This window comes from Panulirus ornatus, chromosome 62 (genome assembly GCF_036320965.1).
Source record: "Panulirus ornatus isolate Po-2019 chromosome 62, ASM3632096v1, whole genome shotgun sequence".
In the NCBI taxonomy this organism is placed as follows: Eukaryota; Metazoa; Arthropoda; class Malacostraca; order Decapoda; family Palinuridae; genus Panulirus; species Panulirus ornatus.
The window spans coordinates 12,161,425-12,186,138 of record NC_092285.1 but is presented as its reverse complement, the minus strand read 5'-3'; the positions used below and the strand labels follow the sequence as shown (position 1 = coordinate 12,186,138).

The window sequence follows — 24,714 nt, the reverse complement described above, 5'->3', positions numbered from 1 at the left end:
TGGGAGCCCTGAAGGATAAGTGGAAGTCGAGAACATTATCTCGGAAAGCAAAAATGGGTGTGTTTGAAGGAATGGTGGTTCCAACAATGTTGTGTGGTTGCAAGGCGTGAGCTATGGATAGAGTTGTGCGCAAGAAGGTGGATGTGCTGGAAATGAGATGTTTCAGGACAATATGTGGTGTGAGGTGGTTTGATCGAGTAAGTAATAATAGGGTAAGAGAGATGTGTGGTGATAAAAAGTGTGGTTGAGATAGCAAAAGAGGGTGTTTTGAAATGGTTTGGTCACATGGAGAGAATGAGTGAGGAAAGATTGACCAAGAGAAAATATGTGTCAGAGGTAGAGGGAACGAGGAGAAGTGGGAGACCAAACTGGAGGTGGAAAGATGGAGTGAAAAAGATCTCGAGTGATCGGGGCTTGAACATGCAGGAGGGTGAAAGGTGTGCTAGGAATAGAGTGAATTGGAACGATGTGGTATACCGGGGTCGACGTACTGTGAATGGATTGAACCAGGGCATGTCAAGCGTCTGGGGTAAACCATGGAAAGTTCTGTGGGACCTGGATGTGGAAAGGGAGCTGTGGTTTCTGTGCATTATTACATGACAGCTAGAGACTGAGTGTGAACGAATGTGGCCTTTGTTGTCTTTTCCTAGCGCTACCACACGCATGCGGGGGGAGGGGGTCGTCATTGCGACGGGAATGAATAAAGGAAGCAAGTAAGAATTATGTACATTATTATTATTATTATTTTGCTTTGTCTCCCACACTTGCGAGGTAGCGCAAGGAAACAGAAGAAAGAAATGGCCCAACCCACCCCCATACACATGTATATACACACACGTCCACACACGCAAATATACATACCTATACATCTCAATGTACACATATATATATGCACACACAGACACATACTTATATACCCATGCACACAATTCACACTGTCTGCCTTTATTCATTGCCATCGCCACCTCGCCACACTTGGAATACCATCCCCCTCCCCCCTCATGTCTGCGAGGTAGCGCTAGGAAAAGATAACAACGGCCACATTCGTTCACACTCAGTCTCCAGCTGTCATGCAATAATGCCCGAAACCACAGCTCCCTTTCCACATCCAGGCCCCACACAACTTTCCATGGTTTACCCCAGACGCTTCACATGCCCTGATTCAATCCACTGACAGCACGTCAACCCTGGTATACCACATCGATCCAATTCACTCTATTCCTTGCCTGCCTTTCACTCTCCTGCATGTTCAGGCCCCGATCACTCAGAATCTTTTTCACTCCATCTTTCCATCTCCAATTTGGTCTCCCACTTCTCCTCGTTCCCTCCACCTCCGACACATATATCCTCTTGATCAATCTTTCCTCACTCATTCTCTCCAAGTGCCCAAACCATTTCAAAACACCCTCTTTTGCTCTCTCAACCACGCTCTTTTTATTTCCACACATCTCTCTTACCCTTACATTACTTACTTGATCAAACCACCTCACACCACACATTGTCCTCAAACATCTGATTTCCAGCACATCCACCCTCCTGCACACAACTCTATCCATAGCCCTCGCCTCACAACCATACAACATTGTTGGAACCCCTATTCCTTCAAACATACCCATTTTTGCTTTCCGAGATAATGTTCTCGACTTCCAAACATTCTTCAATGCTCCCAGGATTTTCGCCCCCTCCCCCACCCTATGATTCACTTCCGCTTCCATGGTTCCATCCGCTGCCAGATCCACTCCCAGATATCTAAAATACTTTACTTCCTCCACTTTTTCTCCATTCAAACTTACCTCCCAATTGACTTGACCCTCAACCCTACTGTACCTAATAACCTTGCTCTTATTCACATTTACTCTTAACTTTCTTCTTTCACACACTTTACCAAACTCAGTCACCAGCTTCTGCAGTTTCTCACATGAATCAGCCACCAGCGCTGTATCATCAGCAAACAACAACTGACTCACTTCCCAAGTATATATATATACATATATATATATATATATATATATATATATATATATATATATATATATATATATATATATATACAGGAGGTCAAGAGAAAGGTGCAAGAGGTGAAAAGGAGGGCAAATGAGAGTTGGGGTGAGAGAGTATCATTAAATTTTAGGAAGAATAAAAAGATGTTCTGGAAGGAGGTAAATAAAGTGCGTAAGACAAGGGAGCAAATGGGAACTTCAGTGAAGGGGGCTAATGGGGAGGTGATAAGTAGTGGTGATGTGACATGGAGATGGAGCGAGTATTTTGAAATTTGTTGAATGTGTTTGATAAGAGTGGCAGATATAGGGTGTTTTGGTCGAGGTGGTGTGCAAAGTGAAAGGGTTAGGGAAAATGATTTGGTAAACACAGAAGAGGTAGTAAAAGCTTTGCGGAAGATGAAAGCCGGCAAGGCAGCAGGTTTGGATGGTGTTGCAGTGGAATTTATTAAAAAAGGGGGTGAATGTATTATTGACAGGTTGGTAAGGTTATTTAATGTATGTATGACTCATGGTGAGGTGCCTGAGGATTGGCGGAATGCGTGCATAGTGCCATTGTACAAAGGCAAAGGGGATAAGAGTGAGTGCTCAAATTACAGAGGTATAAGTTACTTGAGTAATCCTGGTAAATTATATGGGAAGGTATTGATTGAGAGGGTGAAGGCATGTACAGAGCATCAGATTGGGGAAGAGCAGTGTGGTTTCAGAAGTGGTAGAGGATGTGTGGATCAGGTATTTGCTTTGAAGAATGTATGTGAGAAATACTTAGAAAAGCAAATGGATTTGTATGTAGCATTTATGGATCTGGAGAAGGCATATGATAGAGTTGATAGAGATGCTCTGTGGAAGGTATTAAGAATATATGGTGTGGGAGGCAAGTTGTTAGAAGCAGTGAAAAGTTTTTATCGAGGACGTAAGGCATGTGTACGTGTAGGAAGAGAGGAAAGTGATTGGTTCTCAGTGAATGTAGGTTTGCGGTAGGGGTGTGTGATGTCTCCATGGTTGTTTAATTTGTTTATGGATGGGATGTTAGGGAGGTGAATGCAAGAGTTTTGGAAAGAGGGGCAAGTATGAAGTCTGTTGGGGATGAGAGAGCTTGGGAAGCGAGTCAGTTGTTGTTCGCTGATGATACAGCGCTGGTGGCTGATTCATGTGAGAAACTGCAAAACCTGGTGACTGAGTTTGGTAAAGTGTGTGAAAGAAGAAAGTTAAGAGTAAATGTGAATAAGAGCAAGATTATTAGGTACAGTAGGGTTGAGGGTCAAGTCAATTGGGAGGTAAGTTTGAATGGAGAAAAAGTGGAGGAAGTAAAGTGTTTTGGATATCTGGGAGTGGATCTGGCAGCGGATGGAACCATGGAAGCAGAAGTAGATCATAGGGTAGGGGAGGGGGCGAAAATCCTGGGAGCCTTGAAGAATGTGTGGAAGTCGAGAACATTATCTCGGAAAGCAAAAATGGGTATGTTTGAAGGAATAGTGGTTCCAACAATGTTGTATGGTTGCAAGGCGTGGGCTATGGATAGAGTGTTGCGCAGGAGGATGGATGTGCTGGAAATGAGATGTTTGAGGACAATGTGTGGTGTGAGGTGGTTTGATCGAGTAAGTAACGTAAGGGTAAGAGAGATGTGTGGAAATAAAAAGAGCGTGGTTGAGAGAGCAGAAGAGGGCGTTTTGAAATGGTTTGGGCACATGGAGAGAATGAGTGAGGAAAGATTGACCAAGAGGATATACGTGTCGGAGGTTGAGGGAACGAGGAGAAGTGGGAGACCAAATTGGAGGTGGAAATATGGAGTGAAAAAGATTTTGTGTGATCGGGGCCTGAACATGCAGGTGGGTGAAAGGAGGGCAAGGAATAGAGTGAATTGGAGCGATGTGGTATACTGGGGTTGACGTGCTGTCAGTGGATTGAATCGGGGCATGTGAAGCGTCTGGGGTAAACCATGGAAAGCTGTGTAGGTATGTATATATGCATGTGTGGACGTATGTATATACATGTGTATGGGGGTGGGTTGGGCCATTTCTTTTGTCTGTTTCCTTGCGCTATCTCGCAAACGCGGGAGACAGTGGCAAAAAAAAAAAAAAAAAAATATAAATATACATATATATATATATATATATATATGGCTGTGTATGTATATATACGTATACACTGAAATGTATAGGTATGTATAAATGCGGGTGTGGATGTGTATGTATATACATGTGTATGTGATTGGGTTGGGCCATTCCTTCCTTTGTCTGTTTCCTGGCGCTACCTTGCTGACGCGGGAGACAGCGACAAAGTATAAGTTCATGTATAAGTCGAGTAATACTGGGAAATTATATTGAAGGGTATTGATTGAGAGGGTGAAAGCACGTACAGAGCATCAGATTGGGGAAGATGACTGTGGTTTCAGAAGTGGTGGAGGATGTGTGGATCAAGGTGTTTGCTTTGAAGAATATATGTGAGAAATACTTAGAAAAGGATATGGATTTGTATGTAGCATTTATGGATCTGGAGGGTAGTGAGTGGTGGGATGAAGAAGTAAGATTATTAGTGAAAGAGAAGAGGGAGGCATTTGAGAGAAGAGGGAGGCATTTGGATGATTTTTGCCAGCAAATAATGCAAATGAGTGGGAAATGTATAAAAGAAATAGGCAGGAGGTCAAGAGAAAGGTGCATGAGGTGAAAAAGAGGGCAAATGCGAGTTGGAGTGAGTGTATCATTAAATCTTAGGGAGAATAAAAAGGTGTTCTGGAAGGAGGTAAATAAAGTGCGTAAGACAAGGGAACAAATGGGATCTTCAGTGAAGGGGGCTAATGGGGAGGTGATAAGTAGTGGTGATGTGAGAAGGAGATGGAGCGAGTATTTTGAAGGTTGTTGAATGTGTTTGATAAGAGTGGCATATATAGGGTGTTTTGGTCATGTGGTGTGCAAAGTGAGAGGATTACAGGAAAATGATTTGGTAAACAGAGAAGAGGTAGTAAAAGATTTGCAGAAGATGAAAGCTGGCAAGGCAGCGGGTTTGGATGGTACTGCAGTGGAATTTATTAAAAAAGGGGATGACTGTATTGTTGACTGGTTGGTAAGGTTATTTAATATATGTATAATTCATGGTGAGGTGCCTAGGGATTGGCGGAATGCTTGCGTAGTGCCATTGTACAAAGGCAAAGGGGACAAAGGTTAGTGCTCAAATTACAGAGGTATAAGTTTGTTGAGTATTCCTGGGAAAGTATATAGGAGGGTATTGATTGAAAGGGTGAAGGCATGTACAGAGCATCAGACTGGGGAAGAGCAGTGTGGTTTCAGAAATGGTAGAGGATGTGTGGATCAGGTGTTTGCTTTGAAGAATGTATGTGAGAAATATTTAGAAAAGCAAATGGATTTGTATGTAGCATTTATGGATCTGCAGAAGGCATGTGATGAGAGTTGATAGAGATGCTCTGTGGAAGGTATTCAGAATATATGGCATGGGAGGCAAGTTGTTAGAAGCAGTGAAAAGTTTTTATTGAGGATGTAAGGCATGTGTATGTGAAAGAAGAGAGGAAAGTAATTGGTTCTCAATGAATACAGGTTTGCGGCAGGGGTGTGTGATGTCTCCATGGATGTTTAATTTGTTTATGGATGGGGTTGTTAGGGAGGTGAATGCAAGAGTTTTGGAATGAGGGGCAAGTATGCAGTCTGTTGTGGATGAGAGAGTTTGGGAAGCGAGTCAGTTGTTCTTCGCTGATGATACAGCGCTGGTGGCTGATTCATGTGAGAAACTGCATTAGCTAAAGACTGAGTTGGTGAAGTGTGTGAAAGAAAAAAGTTGAGAGTAAATGTGAATAAGAGTAAGGTTATAAGGTACAGTAACGTTGAGGGTCAAGTAAATTGGGAGGTAAGTTTGAATGGAGAAAAACTGGAGGAAGTAAAGTGTTTTAGATATCTGGGAGTGGATTTGGCAGTGGATGGAACCATGGAAGCGGAAGTGAATCATAGGGTGGGGGAGGGGGCGAAAATTCTGGGAGCCTTGAAGGATAAGTGGAAATCGAGAACATTATCTCAGAAAGCAAAAATGGGTGTGTTTGAAGGAATGGTGGTTCCAACAATGTTGTATGGTTGCGAGGTGAGGGCTATGGATAGAGTTGTGCGCAGGAGGGTGGATGTGCTGGAAATGAGATGTTTGAGGGCAATGTGTGGTGTGAGGTGGTTTGATCGAGTAAGTAATGTAAGGGTAAGAGAGATGTGTGGAAATAAAAAGAGCGTGGTTGAGATAGCAAAAGAGTGTGTTTTGAAATGGTTTGGTCGCATGGAGAGAATGAGTGAGGAAGGATTGACCAAGAGAAAATATGTGTCAGAGGTAGAGGGAACGAGGAGAAGTGGGAGACCAAATTGGAGGTGGAATGATGGAGTGAAAAAGATCTCCAGTGATCGGGGCCTGAACATGCAGGAGGGTGAAAGGTGTGCTAGGAATAGAGTGAATTGGAACAATGTGGTATACTGGGGTCGACGTGCTGTGAATGGATTGAACCAGGGCATGTCAAGCGTCTGGGGTAAACCATGGAAAGTTCTGTGGGCCCTGGATGTGGAAAGGGAGCTGTGGTTTCTCTGCATTATTACATGACAGCTAGAGACTGAGTGTGAACGAATGTGGCCTTTGTTGTCTTTTCCTAACGCTACTGCGCGCATGCGGGGGGACGGGGTCGTCATTGCGACAGGAATGAATAAAGGAAGCAAGTATGAATTATGTACATTATTATTATTATTATTATATTGCTTTGTCTCCCGCATTTGCGAGGTAGCGCAAGGAAACAGAAGAAAGAAATGGCCATACCCACCCCCATGCACATGTATATACACACACGTCCACACACGCAAATATACATACCTATACATCTCAATGTACACATATATATATGCACACACAGACACATACTTATATACCCATGCACACAATTCACACTGTCTGCCATTATTCATTGCCATCGCCACCTCGCCACACTTGGAATACCATCCCCCTCCCCCTCATGTCTGCGAGGTAGCGCTAGGAAAAGATAAAGGCCACATTCGTTCACACTCAGTCTCCAGCTGTCATGCAATAATGCCCGAAACCACAGCTCCCTTTCCACATCCAGGCCCCACACAACTTTCCATGGTTTACCCCAGACGCTTCACATGCCCTGATTCAATCCACTGACAGCACGTCAACCCCGGTATACCACATCGATCCAATTCACTCTATTCCTTGCCTGCCTTTCACTCTCCTGCATGTTCAGGCCCCGATCACTCAGAATCTTTTTCACTCCATCTTTCCACCTCCAATTTGGTCTCCCAATTCTCCTCGTTTCCCTCAACCTCCGACACATATATCCTCTTGATCAATCTTTCCTCACTCATTCTCTCCATGTGCCCAAACCATTTCAAAACACCCTCTTCTGCTCTCTCAACCACGCTCTTTTTATTTCCACACATCTCTCTTACCCTTACATTACTTACTCGATCAAACCCCCTCACACCACACATTGCCCTCAAACATCTCATTTCCAACACATCCACCCTCCTGCGCACAACTCTATCCATAGCCCTCACCTCGCAACCATACAACATTGTTGGAACCCCTATTCCTTCAAACATACCCATTTTTGCTTTCCGAGATAATGTTCTCGACTTCCAAACATTCTTCAATGCTCCCAGGATTTTCGCCCCCTCCCCTACCCTATGATTCACTTCCGCTTCCATGGTTCCATCCGCTGCCAGATCCACTCCCAGATATCTAAAACACTTTACTTCCTCCACTTTTTCTCCATTCAAACTTACCTCCCAATTGACTTCACCCTCAACCCTACTGTACCTAATAACCTTGCTCTTATTCACATTTACTCTTAACTTTCTTCTTTCACACACTTTACCAAACTCAGTCACCAGCTTCTGCAGTTTCTCACATGAATCAGCCACCAGCGCTGTATCATCAGCAAACAACAACTGACTCACTTCCCAAGTATATATATATACAAGAGAAAGGTGCAAGAGGTGAAAAGGAGGGCAAATGAGAGTTGGGGTGAGAGTATCATTAAATTTTAGGGAGAATAAAAAGATGTTCTGGAAGGAGGTAAATAAAGTGCATAAGACAAGGGAGCAAACAGGAACTTCAGTGAAGGGAGCTAATGGGGAGGTGATAAGTAGTGGTGATGTGACATGGAGATGGAGCGAGTATTTTTAAGGTTGTTGAATGTGTTTTGATAAGAGTGGCAGATATAGGGTGTTTTGGTCGAGGTGGTGTGCAAAGTGAGAGGGTTAGGGAAAATGATTTGGTAAACACAGAAGAGGTAGTAAAAGCTTTGTGGAAGATGCCGGCAAGGCAGCAGGTTTGGATGGTATTGCAGTGGAATTTATTAAAAAAGGGGGTGACTGTATTATTGACTGGTTGGTAAGGTTATTTAATGCATGTATGACTCATGGTGAGGTGCCTGAGGATTGGCGGAATGCGTGCATAGTGCCATTGTACAAAGGCAAAGGGGATAAGAGTGAGTGCTCAAATTACAGAGGTATAAGTTTATTGAGTATTCCTGGTAAATTATATGGGAGGGTATTGATTGAGAGGGTGAAGGCATGTACAGAGCATCAGATTGGGGAAGAGCAGTGTGGTTTCAGAAGTGGTAGAGGATGTGTGGATCAGGTGTTTGCTTTGGAGTATGTATGTGAGAAATACTTAGAAAAGCAAATGGATTTGTATGTAGCATTTATGGATCTGGAGAAGGCATATGATAGAGTTGATAGAGATGCTCTGTGGAAGGTATTAAGAATATATGGTGTGGGAGGCAAGTTGTTAGAAGCAGTGAAAAGTTTTTATCGAGGATGTAAGGCATGTGTACGTGTAGGAAGAGAGGAAAGTGATTGGTTCTCAGTGAATGAAGGTTTGCGGCAGGGGTGTGTAATGTCTCCATGGTTGTTTAATTTGTTTATGGATAGGGTTGTTAGGGAGGTGAATGCAAGAGTTTTGGAAAGAGGGGCAAGTATGAAGTCTGTTGGGGATGAGAGAGCTTGGGAAGCGAGTCAGTTGTTGTTCGCTGATGATACAGCGCTGGTGGCTGATTCATGTGAGAAACTGCAGAAGCTGGTGACTGAGTTTGGTAAAGTGTGTGAAAGAAGAAAGTTAAGAGTAAATGTGAATAAGAGCAAGGTAATTAGGTACAGTAGGGTTGAGGGTCAAGTCAATTGGGAGGTAAGTTTGAATGGAGAAAAACTGGAGGAAGTAAAGTGTTTTAGATATCTGGGAGTGGATCTGGCAGTGGATGGAACCATGGAAGCGGAAGTAGATCATAGGGTAGGGGAGGGGGCGAAAATCCTGGGAGCCTTGAAGAATGTGTGGAAGTCGAGAACATTATCTCGGAAAGCAAAAATGGGTATGTTTGAAGGAATAGTGGTTCCAACAATGTTGTATGGTTGCGAGGCGTGGGCTATGGATAGAGTTGTGCACAGGAGGATGGATGTGCTGGAAATGAGATGTTTGAGGACAATGTGTGGTGTGAGGTGGTTTGATCGAGTAAGTAACGTAAGGGTAAGAGAGATGTGTGGAAATAAAAAGAGAATGGTTGAGAGAGCAGAAGAGGGTGTTTTGAAATGGTTAGGGCACATGGAGAGAATGACTGAGGAAAGATTGACCAAGAGGATATACGTGTCGGATGTGGAAGGAACGAGGAGAAGTGGAAGACCAAATTGGAGGTGGAAAGATGGAGTGAAAAAGATTTTGTGTGATCGGGGCCTGAACATGCAGGAGGGTGAAAGGAGGGCAAGGAATAGAGTGAATTGGATCGATGTGGTATACCGGGTTGACATGCTGTCGGTGGATTGAATCAGGGCATGTGAAGCGTCTGGGGTAAACCATGGAAAGCTGTGTAGGTATGTATATACGCGTGAGTGGACGTATGTATATATATGTGTATGGGGGTGGGTTGGGCCATTTCTTTCATCTGTTTCCTTGCGCTACCTCGCAAACGCGGGAGACCGGCAAAAAAAAAATATATATATACATATATATATATATATATATATATATATATATATATATATATATATATATATATATATATGTAAGAAAGTAAATTCTCGATTAATATGGGTAAAACTGAAAGTTGATGGAGAGAGATGGGTGATTATTGGTGCATATGGACCTGGGCATGAGAAGAAAGATCATGAGAGGCAAGTGTTTTGGGAGCAACTGAATGAGTGTGTTAGTGGTTTTGATGCACGAGACCAGGTTATAGTGATGGGTGATTTGAATGCAAAGGTGAGTAATGTGGCAGTTGAGGGAATAATTGGTATACATGGGGTATTCAGTGTTGTAAATGGAAATGGTGAAGAGCTTGTAGATTTATGTGCTGAAAAATGACTGATGATTGGGAATACCTGGTTTAAAAAGCGAGATATACATAAGTATACTTATGTAAGTAGGAGAGATGGCCAGAGAGCGTTATTGGATTACGTGTTAATTGACAGGCGTGCGAAAGAGAGACTTTTGGATGTTAATGTGCTGAGAGGTGCAACTGGAGGGATGTCTGATCATTATCTTGTGGAGGCTAAGGTGAAGATTTGTATGGGTTTTCAGAAAAAAAGAGTGAATGTTGGGGTGAAGAGGGTGGTGAGAGTAAGTGAGCTTGGGAAGGAGACTTGTGTGAGGAAGTACCAGGAGAGACTGAGTACAGAATGGAAAGAGGTGAGAACAATGGAAGTAAGGGGAGTGGGGGAGGAATGGGATGTATTTAGGGAATCAGTGATGGATTGCGCAAAAGATGCTTGTGGCATGAGAAGAGTGGGAGGTGGGTTGATTAGAAAGGGTAGTGAGTGGTGGGATGAAGAAGTAAGAGTATTAGTGAAAGAGAAGAGAGAGGCATTTGGACGATTTTTGCAGGGAAAAAATGCAGTTGAGTGGGAGACGTATAAAAGAAAGAGACAGGAGGTCAAGAGAAAGGTGCAAGAGGGAAAAAAAGGGCAAATGAGAGTTGGGGTGAGAGAGTATCAGTAAATTTTAGGGAGAATAAAAAGATGTTCTGGAAGGAGGTAAATAAAGTGCGTAAGACAAGGGAGCAAATGGGAACTTCAGTGAAGGGCGCAAATGGGGAGGTGATAACAAGTAGTGGTGATGTGAGAAGGAGATGGAGTGAGTATTTTGAAGGTTTGTTGAATGTGTTTGATGATAGAGTGGCAGATATAGGGTGTTTTGGTCGAGATGGTGTGCAAAGTGAGAGGGTTAGGGAAAATGATTTGGTAAAAAGAGAAGAGGTAGTGAAAGCTTTGCGGAAGATGAGAGCCGGCAAGGCAGCAGGTTTGGATGGTATTGCAGTGGAATTTATTAAAAAAGGGGGTGACTGTATTGTTGACTGGTTGGTAAGGTTATTTAATGTATGTATGACTCATGGTGAGGTGCCTGAGGATTGGCGGAATGCGTGCATAGTGCCATTGTACAAAGGCAAAGGGGATAAGGGTGAGTGCTCAAATTACAGAGGTATAAGTTTGTTGAGTATTCCTGGTAAATTATATGGGAGGGTATTGATTGAGAGGGTGAAGGCATGTAAAGAGCATCAGATTGGGGAAGAGCAGTGTGGTTTCAGAAGTGGTAGAGGATGTGTGGATCAGGTGTTTGCTTTGAAGAATGTATGTGAGAAATACTTAGAAAAGCAAATGGATTTGTATGTAGCATTTATGGATCTGGAGAAGGCATATGATAGAGTTGATAGAGATGCTCTGTGGAAGGTATTAAGAATATATGGTGTGGGAGGAAAGTTGTTAGAAGCAGTGAAAAGTTTTTATCGAGGATGTAAGGCATGCGTACGTGTAGGAAGAGAGGAAAGTGATTGGTTCTCAGTGAATGTAGGTTTGCGGCAGGGGTGTGTGATGTCTCCATGGTTGTTTAATTTGTTTATGGATGGGGTTGTTAGGGAGGTAAATGCAAGAGTTTTGGAAAGAGGGGCAAGTATGAAGTCTGTTGGGGATGAGAGAGCTTGGGAAGTGAGTCAGTTGTTGTTCACTGATGATACAGCGCTGGTGGCTGATTCATGTGAGAAACTGCAGAAGCTGGTGACTGAGTTTGGTAAAGTGTGTGGAAGAAGAAAGTTAAGAGTAAATGTGAATAAGAGCAAGGTTATTAGGTACAGTAGGGTTGAGGGTCAAGTCAATTGGGAGGTGAGTTTGAATGGAGAAAAACTGGAGGAAGTGAAGTGTTTTAGATATCTGGGAGTGGATCTGGCAGCGGATGGAACCATGGAAGCGGAAGTGTATCATAGGGTGGGGGAGGGGGCGAAAATTCTGGGGGCCTTGAAGAATGTGTGGAAGTCGAGAACATTATCTCGGAAAGCAAAAATGGGTATGTTTGAAGGAATAGTGGTTCCAACAATGTTGTATGGTTGCGAGGCGTGGGCTATGGATAGAGTTGTGCGCAGGAGGATGGATGTGCTGGAAATGAGATGTTTGAGGACAATGTGTGGTGTGAGGTGGTTTGATCGAGTGAGTAACGTAAGGGTAAGAGAGATGTGTGGAAATAAAAAGAGCATGGTTGAGAGAGCAGAGGAGGGTGTTTTGAAGTGGTTTGGGCACATGGAGAGAATGAGTGAGGAAAGATTGACCAAGAGGATATATATGTCGGAGGTGGAGGGAACGAGGAGAAGAGGGAGACCAAATTGGAGGTGGAAAGATGGAGTGAAAAAGATTTTGTGTGATCGGGGCCTGAACATGCAGGAGGGTGAAAGGAGGGCAAGGAATAGAGTGAATTGGAGCGATGTGGTATACCGGGGTTGACGTGCTGTCAGTGGATTGAATCAAGGCATGTGAAGCGTCTGGGGTAAACCATGGAAAGCTGTGTAGGTATGTATATTTGCGTGTGTGGACGTATGTATATACATGTGTATGGGGGGGGGGGGTGTTTGGGCCATTTCTTTCGTCTGTTTCCTTGCGCTACCTCGCAAACGCGGGAGACAGCGACAAAGTAAAAAAAAAAAAAAAAAAATGGCTGTGTATGTATATATATGTATACACTGAAATGTATAGGTATATATAGATGCGGGTGTGGATGTGTATGTATATACATGTGTATGTGATTGGGTTCGGCCATTCCTTTGTCTGTTTCCTTGCACTACCTTGCTGACGCGGGAGACAGCGACAAAGTATAAGTTCATGTATAAGTCGAGTAATACTGGAAAATTATATTGAAGGGTATTGATTGAGAGGGTGAAAGCATGTACAGAGCATCAGATTGGGGAAGAGCAGTGTGGTTTCAGAAGTGGAGGATGTGTGGATCAGGTGTTTGCTTTGAAGAATATATGTGAGAAATACTTAGAAAAGGATATGGATTTGTATGTAGCATTTATGGATCTGTAGAAGGCATACAACAGAGTTTATAGAGATGTTCTGTGGAGGGTTTTAAGAATATATGGTATGGGAGGTAAGTTACTAGAAGCAATGAAAAGTTTTTATTGAGTATGTAAGGCATGTGTACGATTAGGAAGAGAAGAAAGTGACTGGTTCTCAGTAAATGTCAATTTGCAGCAAGGGTGCGTGATGTCCCTATGGTTGTTTAATATGTTTATGGATGGGGTTGTTAGGGAGGTGAATGCAGGAGTTTTGGAGAGAGGAGCAAGTATGCATTCTATTGTGGATGAGAGGGGTTGCAAAGCGAGTCAGTTGTTGCTCGCTGATACAGCGCTGGTGGCTGATTCGGGTGAGAAACTGCAAAGCTGGTGACTGAATTTGATTTGGTAAAGTGTGTGAAAGAAGAAAGCTGAGAGTAAATGTGAAGAGCAAGGTTATTAGGTACAGTAGAGTTGAGGAACAAGTCAATTGGGAGGTAATTTTGCATGGAGAAAAAATGGAGAAAGTTAAGTGTTTTAAACATCTGGGAGTGGATTTGGCAGCGGATGGAACAATGGAAGTGGAATCGAGTCACAGGGTGGGAGAGGGGGCAAAACTTCTGGGAGCGTTCAAAAATGCGTGGAAGGTGAGAACATTATCTCAGAATGCAAAAATGAGTATGTTTGATGGAATAGCAGTTCCAACAATGTTATGTGGTTGCAAGGCATGGGCTATAGATAGAGTTGTGCTGAGGAGGTTGGATGTGTTGGAAATGAGATGTCTGAGGACAACATGTAGTGTGAGGTGGTGTGATCGAGTATGAAATAAAAGGGTGAGAGATGAGTGGTAATAAAAAGCGTGTGGTTGAGAGAGTAGAAGAGGGTGTTTTGTAATGATTTGGTCACACAGAGAGATTGAATGAGGAAAGCTTGACAAAGAGGCTACATGTGTTAGAGGTGGAGGGAACCAGAAGTGGGACACCAAATAGGAGGAGGAAGGATGGAGTGAAAAAGATTTTGAGCTATCGGGGCCTGTGCATGCAGGAGGGTGAAAGGCGTGCAAGGAATAGGGTGAACTGGGACGATGTGGTATACCGGGGTCAACGTGCTGTCAATGGATTGAACCACGGTATGTGAAGTGTCTGGGGTAAACAATGAAAAGTTTTGTGGGGCCTGGATGTGGAATGGGAGCCATGGTTTCAGTGCATTATACATGACAGCTAGAGACAGTGTGAATGAATGTGGCCTTTGTTGTCTTTTCCTAGCGCTACCTCGCGCGCATGCAGGGGGAGGGGGTTTTCATTTCATGTGTGGTGGGGTGGCGATAGGAATAAATATGGCAGCAAATATAGATTATGTAAATGTGTATATATGTGTGTCTGTATATATATGTATACGTTGAAATGTATAGGTATATATATGTGCGTGTGGAAGTGTATGTACATACATGTGTATGTGGGTGGGTTGGGTCATTCTTTCGTCTGTTTCCTTGCGCTACCTCGCTAACGCAGGACAGCGACAAAGTATAGTAAATAAAATATAAAAAACAAAAGAATACATATGTGACTGGGAGAGATGGCTTGAGGGCATTATTGGATTATGTCTTAATTGATAGGCGTGTAAAAGAGAGACTTTTGGATGTTTAATGTGCTGAGAGGGGTAGCTGGAGGGATGTCTGATCACTATCTTGTGGAGACGAAGGTGAAAATTTGTGTAAGTTTTCAAAAAAAAGATGAGAGAATGTTGGAGAGAAGAGGTTGGTCAAAGTGAATGAGCTTAGAAAGGAGGCTTGTGTGAGGGAGTACCAGGAGAGATTGAGTGAGGACTGGCAAAAGGTGAGAGCAAATGACATGGGGAGTGGGGGAGGAATGGGAGGTATTAAGGGAAGCAGCAATGCCTTGTGCAAAAGATGCATGTACTATGAGAAAGGTGGGAGGTGGGCAGATTAGAAAGGGTAGTGAATGGTGGGATAAAGTAACATTGTGAAAGAGAAGAGAAAGGCATCTGGATAATTTTTGTAGGGAAGTAGTGCAAATGACAGGGAAATGTATAAAAGAAAGCAGCAGGAGGTCAAGAGAAAGGTGCCAGAGGTGAAAAGAGAGGGCAAATGAGAGTTGGGACGAGAGTATCATTAAATTTTAGGGAGAATAAAAAGATGTTTTGGAAGGAGATTAACAAAGTGCCTAAGAGAACAAATGGGAACATCAGTGAAGGGGGCAAATGGGAGGTAATAACAAGTAGTGTTGAACTGAGGTAAATGAAGTGCATAAGGCAAGAGAACAAATGGGAACATTGGTGATGGGGGTAAATGGGAAGTAATAACAAGTAGTGGTGAAGTGAGAAAGAGATTGAGTGAGTATTTTGTTTGTTGAATGTGTTTGATGATGGAGTGGCAGATCTAGAGCATTTTGGTCGAGGTGGTGTGCAAAGTGAGAGGGTCAGGGAGAATGGTTTGGTAAACAGAGAAGAGGTAGTGAAAGCTTTGTGGAAGATGACAGCCAGCAAGGCGACAAAAATTGGATGGTATTGCATGGAATTTATATAAAAAAAAAGGGGGGGAGCTGTGACTGTGTTTGATTGGTTGGTAACGATATTCAATGTATGTATCATTCATGGTGAAATGCCTGAGGATTGAGGGAATGCATACAAAGTGCCATTGTACAAAGGCTAAGGGGATAAAGGTGAATGTTCAAATGAAAGAGGTATAAGTTTGTTGAGGATTCCTGGGAAATTCTATTGGAGGGTATTGATTGAGAGGGTGAAAGCATGTATAAAGCATCAGATTGGGGAAGAGCAGTGTGGTTTCAGAAGTGGTAGAGGATGTGTAGATCAGGTGTTTGCTTTGAAGAATGTATGCGAGAAATACTTAGAAAAACACATGGATTTGTATGTAGCATTTACTGATCTGTTAAAGGCATATAATAGGGTTGATAGAGATGCTTTGTGGGAGGTATTAACAGTATATGGTGTGGGAAGTAAGTTGACAGAAGCAGTGAAATGTTTTTACCATGGATGTAAGGCATGTGTATGAGTAGGTAGAGAGAAAAGTGACTGGCTCTCATTAAATGTCAGTCTACAGCAGCAGCACATGATGTCTCCTTGGTTGTTTAATTTCTTTATGGATGGGGTGGTTAGGGACGTGAATGCAAGAGCTTTGGAGATAGGGGCAAGTATGCATTCTGTTCTGGATGAGAGGACTTCGGAAGCAAGTCGGTTATTCTTCGCTGATGATGCAGCACTGGTGGCTGATTCAGGTGAGAAACTGCAGAAGTTGGTGACTGAGTTTGGTAAAGTGTGAGAGAGGAAAGCTGAGAGTAAATGTGAATAAGCATAAGGTTATTAGGTTCAGTATGGTTGAAGGACAAGTTAATTGGGAGTTAAGTTTAAATGGAGAAAAACTGGAGGAAGTGAAGTGTCTTAGATATCTGGGAGTAGATTTAGCAGCGGAAGTGTGAGTCACAGGGTGGGGGAGAAGAATCTAGGAGCGTTGAAGAATGTGTGGAAGGTGAGAACGTTATTTTGGAGGGCAAAATTGGGTATGTTTGAAGGAATAGTGGTTCCAGCAATGTTATATGGTTGCGAGGCATGGGCTATAGGATTGTGCAGAGGAGGGTGGATGTGTTGGTAATGAAATGTTTGAGGACAATATGTGGCATGATGTGATTTAATCAAATAAGTAATAAAAGGATAAGAGAGATGTTGTAATAAAAAGTGTGTGGTTGAGAGAGCAGAAGAGGGTGTGTTAATACGCTTTGATCACAGAGAGAATGAGTGATGGAAGGAACAAGAAGCAGGCAACCAAACTGGAGGTGGAAAGATGGAGTGAAAAACATTTTGAGCAATCGAGGCCTGAACATACAGGAGGGTGAAAGGTGTTCAAGGAATATGGTGAATTGGAACGATGTGGTATACCGGGGTCGACGTGCTGTCAATGGATTGAACAGGGAATGCGAAGCATTTGGGGTAAACCATGTAAAGTTTAGAGGGGCCTGGATGTGGAAATGGAGCTGTGGTTTTGGTGCATTACACATAACAGCTAGAGACTGAGTGTGAATGAATGTGGCCTTCGTTGTCTTTACCTAGCGCTACCTCACAGAGGGGGAGGGTGTGTGCTATTTCATGTGTGGCGGGGTGGCGACTGGAATTTACGAAGGTAGCAAGCATGAATACATACATGAGTATATATATATATATATATATATATATGTGTGTATGTATAAGTTGAAATGTATAGGGATGTATATGTGCGTCTAGGCGTTTATGCATATACATGTGCATGTGGGTTGGTGGTGCAATTCTTTTGTCAGTTTCCTTGTGCTACCTTGCTAATGCAGGAGATGGTGATTAAGTATAATGAATAAATATATTTCATTTATTCTACTGTACTTAACTGCTGTACATATTCGTCCATTCCCGTTGCCACCCCGCCACACATGAAATAGCAACCCCCCCACTTCAGCAAGGTAGCACTAGGAAAAGACAAGAGGGGTCACATTCATTCACACTCAGTCTCTAACTGTCATGTGTAATACACCGAAACCATAGCTCCCATTCCACATCCAGATCCCACAAAACTTTCCATTGTTTACCCTAGACACTTCACATGCCCTGGTTCAATCCATTGACAGCAGGTCGACCCTGGTGTATCACATGGTTACAATTCACTCTATTCCTTGCATGCCTTTCAACCTCCCATATGTTCAAGCCTCGATCGCTCAAAACCTTTTTCACCTCATCCCTTCACCTCCAATTTGGTCTCCCTCCTCTTCTGATGCACATATCCTCTTCGTCAATCTTTCCTCACTCATTCTCTCCATATGACCAAACCATTTCAACACACCCTCGTCTGCTCTCTCAACCACACTCTTACCATTACCACACATCTCTCTTATCCTTTCATACCTTACTCGATCAAACCACCTCACACCACGTATTGTCCTCAAACATTTCATTTCCAACACATCCACTCTCCTCTGCACAACCCTATCTATAGCCCATGCCTCACAACCATATAATATTAATGGAATCGCCATTCCTTCAAACATAACCATTTTTGCTCTCCAGGGTAACACTCTTGCCTTCCACACATTCTTGAACGCTCCCAGAACCTTCGCCCCCTCCCCCACACTGTGACTCACTTCTGCTTCCATGCCTCACATCCTTGTTAAAATGCTTCACTGCTACTACCAACTTACCTCCCACACCATATACTCTTAATACCTTCTACAAAGCATCTCTATCAACCCTATCATCAGATACATAAATGCTACCTACAAAGGCATCTGATTTTCTATAATATGCCTTCTCCAGATACATACATATCCATCTGTTTTTCTAAGTATTTCTCACATACATTATTCAATGCAAACACCTGATCCAAACATCCTCTACCACTTCTGAAACCACACTGCTCTTCCCTAATCTGATGCCCTGTACATACCTTCACCCTCTCAATCAATACCCTCCCACATAATTTCCCAGGAATACTCAACAAACTTATACCTCTGTAATTTGAACATTCACCTCTATCCCTTTGCCTTTGTAAAATGGCACTATGCATGCATTCCGCCAATCCTCAGGCACTTCACCATGAACCATACATATACTGAATATCCTTACCAACCAAACAACAACAACAGTCACCCCCTTTTTTGATAAATTCCACTTCAATACCATCTATATCTGCCACCTCGCCAGCTCTCATCTTCGGCAAAGCTTTCACTACCTCTTCTCTGTTTACCAAACCATTCTCCCCGACTTCGCAAACCACCTCAACCAAAACACCCTATATCTGCCACAGAATCATCAAATACATTCAACAAACAATCAAAGTACTCACAATCTCCTTTTCACTTCACCACTACTTGCTATTACCTCCCCATTAGCCCCCGTCACCGATGTTTCCATTTGTTCTCTTGTCTTATGCACTCTATTTACCTCCTTCCAAAACATCTTTTTTATTTATATCATTTTATTTATTTTGCTTTGTCGCTGTCTCCCGCGTTAGCGAGGTAGTGCAAGGAAACAGACGAAAGAATGGCCCAACCCGCCCACATACACATGTATATACATACACGTCCACACACGCAAATATACATACCTATACATCCCAATGTACACATATATATATACACACACACATATACATATATAGACATGTACATAATTCATAGTCTGCCTTTATTTGTTCCCATCGCCACCTCGCCACACATGGAATAACAACTCCCTCCCCCCTCATGTATGCGAGGCAGCGCTAGGAAAAGACACCAAAGGCCACATTCGTTCACACTCAGTCTCTAGCTGTCGTGTAATAATGCACCGAAACCACAGCTCCCTTTCCACATCCAGGCCCCACACAACTTTCCATGGTTTACCACAGACGCTTCACATGCCCTGGTTCAATCCATTCACAGCACGTTGACCCCAGTATACCACATCGTTCCAATTCACTCTATTCCTTGCCCGCCTTTCACCCTCCTGCATGTTCAGGCCCCGATCACTCAAAATCTCTTTCACTCCTTCTTTCCACCTAAAATTTGGTCTCCCACTTTTCGTTCCCTCCACCTCTGACACATATATCCTCTTTGTCATTCTTTCCTCACTCATTCTCTCCATGTGACCAAACCATTTCAAAACACCCTCTTCTGCTCTCTCAACCACGCTCTTTTTATTTCCACACATCTCTCTTACCCTTACGTTACTCACTCGATCAAACCACCTCACACCACACATTATCCTCAAACATCTGTGTATGTATATGTAAGTATACGTTGAAATGTATATGTATGTATGGTTGTTTAATTTGTTTATGGATGGGGTTGTTAGGGAGGTGAATGCAAGAGTTTTGGAAAGAGGGGCAAGTATGAAGTCTGTTGGGGATGAGAGAGCTTGGGAAGTGAGTCAGTTGTTGTTCGCTGATGATACAGCGCTGGTGGCTGATTCATGTGAGAAACTGCAGAAGCTGGTGACTGAGTTTGGTAAAGTGTGTGAAAGAAGAAAGTTAAGAGTAAATGTGAATAAGAGCAAGGTTATTAGGTACAGTAGGGTTGAGGATCAAGTCAATTGGGAGGTGAGTTTGAATGGAGAAAAACTGGAGGAAGTGATGTGTTTTAGATATCTGGGTGTGGATCTGGCAGCGGATAGAACCATGGAAGCGGAAGTGGATCATAGGGTGGGGGAGGGGGCGAAAATTCTGGGACCCTTGAAGAATGTGTGGAAGTCGAGAACATTATCTCGGAAAGCAAAAATGGGTATGTTTGAAGGAATAGTGGTTCCAACAATGTTGTATGGTTGCAAGGCGTGGACTATGGATAGAGTTGTGCGCAGGAGGATGGATGTGCTGGAAATGAGATGTTTGAGGACAATGTGTGGTGTGAGGTGGTTTGATCGAGTAAGTAACGTGAGGGTAAGAGAGATGTGTGGAAATAAAAAGAGCGTGGTTGAGAGAGCAGAAGAGGGTGTTTTGAAATGGTTTGGTCACATGGAGAGAATGAGTGAGGAAAGATTGACCAAGAGGATATACGTGTCGGAGGTGGAGGGAACGAGGAGAAGAGGGAGACCAAACTGGAGGTGGAAAGATGGAGTGAAAAAGATTTTGTGTGATCAGGGACTGAACATGCAGGAGGGTGAAAGGAGGGCAAGGAATAGAGTGAATTGGAGCAATGTGGTATACCGGGGTTGACGTGCTGTCAGTGGATTGAATCAAGGCATGTGAAGCGTCTGGGGTAAACCATGGAAAGCTGTGCAGGTATGTATATTTGCGTGTGTGGACGTATGTATATACATGTGTATGGGGGGGGGGGCCTTTTCTTTCGTCTGTTTCCTTGGCTACCTCGCAAACGGGGGGAGACAGCGAAAAAGGGAAAAAAAAAAAAAAAAATTTTAAAAATTGGGGGGGCATTTTTTTAAAAATACAATTTTATTTGGGGGGGTTTTTTCATTCCTTTACCTGTTTTGGGGAGGAATGTAAGAAAACCCCGGTTTGGAAAATGAATTTAGTAAAAAATGGTTTGTGGGGGAAATTTTTACTTTAAAAAGAGTGAATTAAAAGGAAAACTTTGTAAAGTCAAAGCTAAACACTTACATGCTATCAATGACAGGTGTAGACGACTTTCCTTTTTTCAATCCTGCAATATTTGGTATATTCCTCATCAGGTTATAGAATGGTGGGCAAGCCAAGAGGGCTTGTAAGGGAGCATTGACATAACACCAGTATCCCTTGTTGATGAGTCCACGTGGTTGGAGGGCTGCATGATGATGGTCTTGAATGTACTCCCGAAGCATTTCTGAAAGCATAAACGTAAGCTGAATATCAGTGACAAATATAGTAAACGTGTGTCCAGTTGCCATAAAACCTGTTATATCATTACATGCAAAAAAATTCATATAATATGCCTTTCCTTTCATTTACATGGGAATACATTTTTTAAAAATGGTGTGCACCTCAAAGTTTTCTTTTTTCCCTGCATGTTCGTTATTTCCCCACAAAAATAAGGTAGCCCTGCCATTATGGGAAAATATCATATGTACTCAAAGACAGGTAAAATATTACAGTTACACTATTTCTGTCTAATTATGGACCTCCATCCACAAGCTTCTTTAACTTACTTCTAACTGGGCATGCCCCCTGTAATCCCCCCCAAAATGCCAAATCTGGCAATCTGGGAGAGCTGAACATTCATCTGCACAGATTCTTGACTGACTTTCCCTGGGATGGGTGCAGCTTCCATGACCAGGATAACTGTGTTGTCCTTTATGTACAAGCTTTTTGGTTCTTAATCAAAAACATCTCAATTTCTCTAACTCATCCTTTCCCTCTTTGTTCTAATATCATAAGTTCACAGCTAGCTCTCCAAATGATAAAACAAACTCTTTTCGGCACTTTTCCTTATTTCTCCTCTAATTCAACTTTGCAAGATTACGCCTCTTATCCTCTGTCGTCATCTCGTTCAACTGAACCTCTGCTAACTCCTATATTCTCTTCATGCAGGCTCTTCAAATTACTCTCCCAGCACCAAATGGGCAAGGTATATTGTCCAGATGTCACATCTCCTCCAGATGGGCATACCTTTTGAGTTAGCTATGTTCACTGCTTACTATTTCACCCATGTCTGAAAACCTACTCTCTTCCTTTCAGAGGTATGCCTTAGCACAGATGTAGACAGTAGTTGGTAGGCAGCCAACAACCAGGGAAGCATATTACGAGTACTACCAACCTGGGTGTCAGGAGGGTTAGTGAGATTTGCTTAGTGAGCCAACACTTTAGTGGTTGTCAAGTTGCACTCCTCTGACCCAGGCAGCTGTTTTTTCTTTCTTCCTCACTACCATGTGGACTACTTTCATTCTGTCTACAAACATACAATCTCTCCTTGTCATATGCAACACTTGACAACATCTAACTCGTGCAGTTCATTCTTCATAAGTCTAGATTTTCCGCTAGTGAGCACTATGTGCTTGCCCTGCCTTTTGGCAAAATGTTAGGAGCAGTAGATAAAAGTAGTAGGTAGGAACATTTCAGCTGGAGCATTAGTCAGAAACATTTGGTAGAAGTAGGAGCATCAGATAAAAGTAGTCATTAGAACCACTAGGTACGTGTCTGCAAACAATGCGCTACACTCGCCCTCTACCAGTGGCCGTTTAAGGGCGAGGCAATAGAGGATAAGAAGCGGCACTGGAGTTCTTTAGTTACGAAGATTCTGTTGCTGTGGCCACCTCTTTGAGGGAGTTCCAATTAGGACAGGTGTCAGAGATATATAGCCTTAGAACAGCCTGTCTACAAAGGTCATTCTTACCCCTTTAATAAACAATCACTGTTCTCATTTCTGCTATCTCTAGATTCTTTGAAACTTTCATATCTCTCTTTCTTAAACATTTTGAATTCTTTCCCTTTATTTAATTCACCAGCAAATGCTAAACAGTGTAAGTTCTACTGGTGAACCTCTCTATGTGACTTGCCTCTGGTCCTACTCTCTCCTGGATTTTACAGAACCTTTTATCATATCTCTCATCATTGGACACGGCATGGTTTACAACTGCATGTTGTCATCTATTTGTTAAGAAGTTATATGTCCATTTCCCAATTCCTTCGGTTATTCTCATCATTTGTATCTTTATGTAATATGACACCATGGTCATGCCAAATGCTTCTACAATCTGTGTAAATCATGACCATTTTCTTAATTTTCCAGAGCTTCAACAATAGTATCTTAATGGTCAACCAAATGAGAGAGGCATGAACTTCCCAATGGGAAACCATATTGGCCTTGGACTCTTTCGAAGGATCTTTTTCAACGATGTGTGATGTTAACAAAATCAGTTGCTAGTTTTTTGGGATTGCTTTGAGTCCAACTTTGTGGAGTGGAGCAATGTGGGTCACTTTCAGACTCTCAGGAATGATGCATGAATCCAGACTTCCTCCAGAGGATACCTAGTGCACATGCTAAAGGTGTCTTGCATTTCTTTGCAAAGTCTGAGTCCCGTGTGCATGGGCATGCTCTTAATGGTCCTCTCGAAATCTTGTGTTGAGGTGATATCTGTTGTGTAGGCTTAATGAAGTACTGATTTGAAAGGAATCTGTTGCATCATTTACTTTGGTTTCTGGCTCACTCAATACTGGTTCATATTGCCTTTTTAGAATCCCACTCATCTCTTGGTAGTTATTTGTAAAGTTAACTTCTGTTCTGAGTGGACCAATGGAGCTTGTGGTTCAAGATTTGCATTTTGCATATGAGCAAAAGTATTTTGGGTTATTTCATTTATGGCCTTTCTTTTTTCCTGAGTTTCATGTATAATTTTCAGTTTATGGCCTATGTCCTGTAATTAACTTCATAATGTTGTCTTCCTTTGTGGGGTGAATCATGGTTTCTTTAGAAGATTTGCAATTCTTTCTGCCTCCTGTAAACTGCTCATCTTTCTAATTCTAACCTAGATCTCTTGTGCTTTCTTCTCGCTGAAGTAAAATGTAGACGTGTAAAGTTATGCACTTTGGAGACATGAAGATACGTTACGACTACAAACTATTTAGAAACTCAACTAAAGTAAATGAAGAAAAGGACCTTGGAGTTGTCATTAGCAACAATGAGTAATACACTAAACAGAGTCAAGCAGCAACTAAAAAGGTAACCAAAAGTTAGGCTTCATAGCCAGAAATATAGATTATAAGGCACCAGAAAAAATTCTCACTTATAATTCTTTAGTAATATTCAGTCCAGTTTTGGTCCCCAAACTATAACAAAGACAAGGAAAATGAGAGCAAGTACAAAGATGGACAACAAAATTGATCCCATCCTTTAGAAATCTGGCATAGATGAGAGGCTAAAATGATTGGATCTCTTCTCCCTTATAAAATGTACACTTAGCAGCGACTCAATCCAAGCATTCAAAATTCTGAACAAGTTCAATAAAATAAAAGACATCTTT

At 42.5% G+C, this 24,714-nt stretch overlaps 1 protein-coding gene across 4 annotated transcripts in view; it reads right to left on the bottom strand.

Annotated features, from left to right (window-relative positions):
- The window catches only part of LOC139745806 (uncharacterized), an 85,227-nt gene that overhangs the window by 44,442 nt on the left and 16,071 nt on the right, over positions 1–24,714 (bottom strand). For all 4 annotated transcript variants that reach the window (XM_071656385.1, XM_071656386.1, XM_071656384.1 and 1 more), the window contains exon 4: positions 21,380–21,581. In XM_071656385.1, coding sequence (XP_071512486.1) covers positions 21,380–21,581 — 202 coding nt within the window. The remainder of the gene's footprint in view (positions 1–21,379; positions 21,582–24,714) is intronic.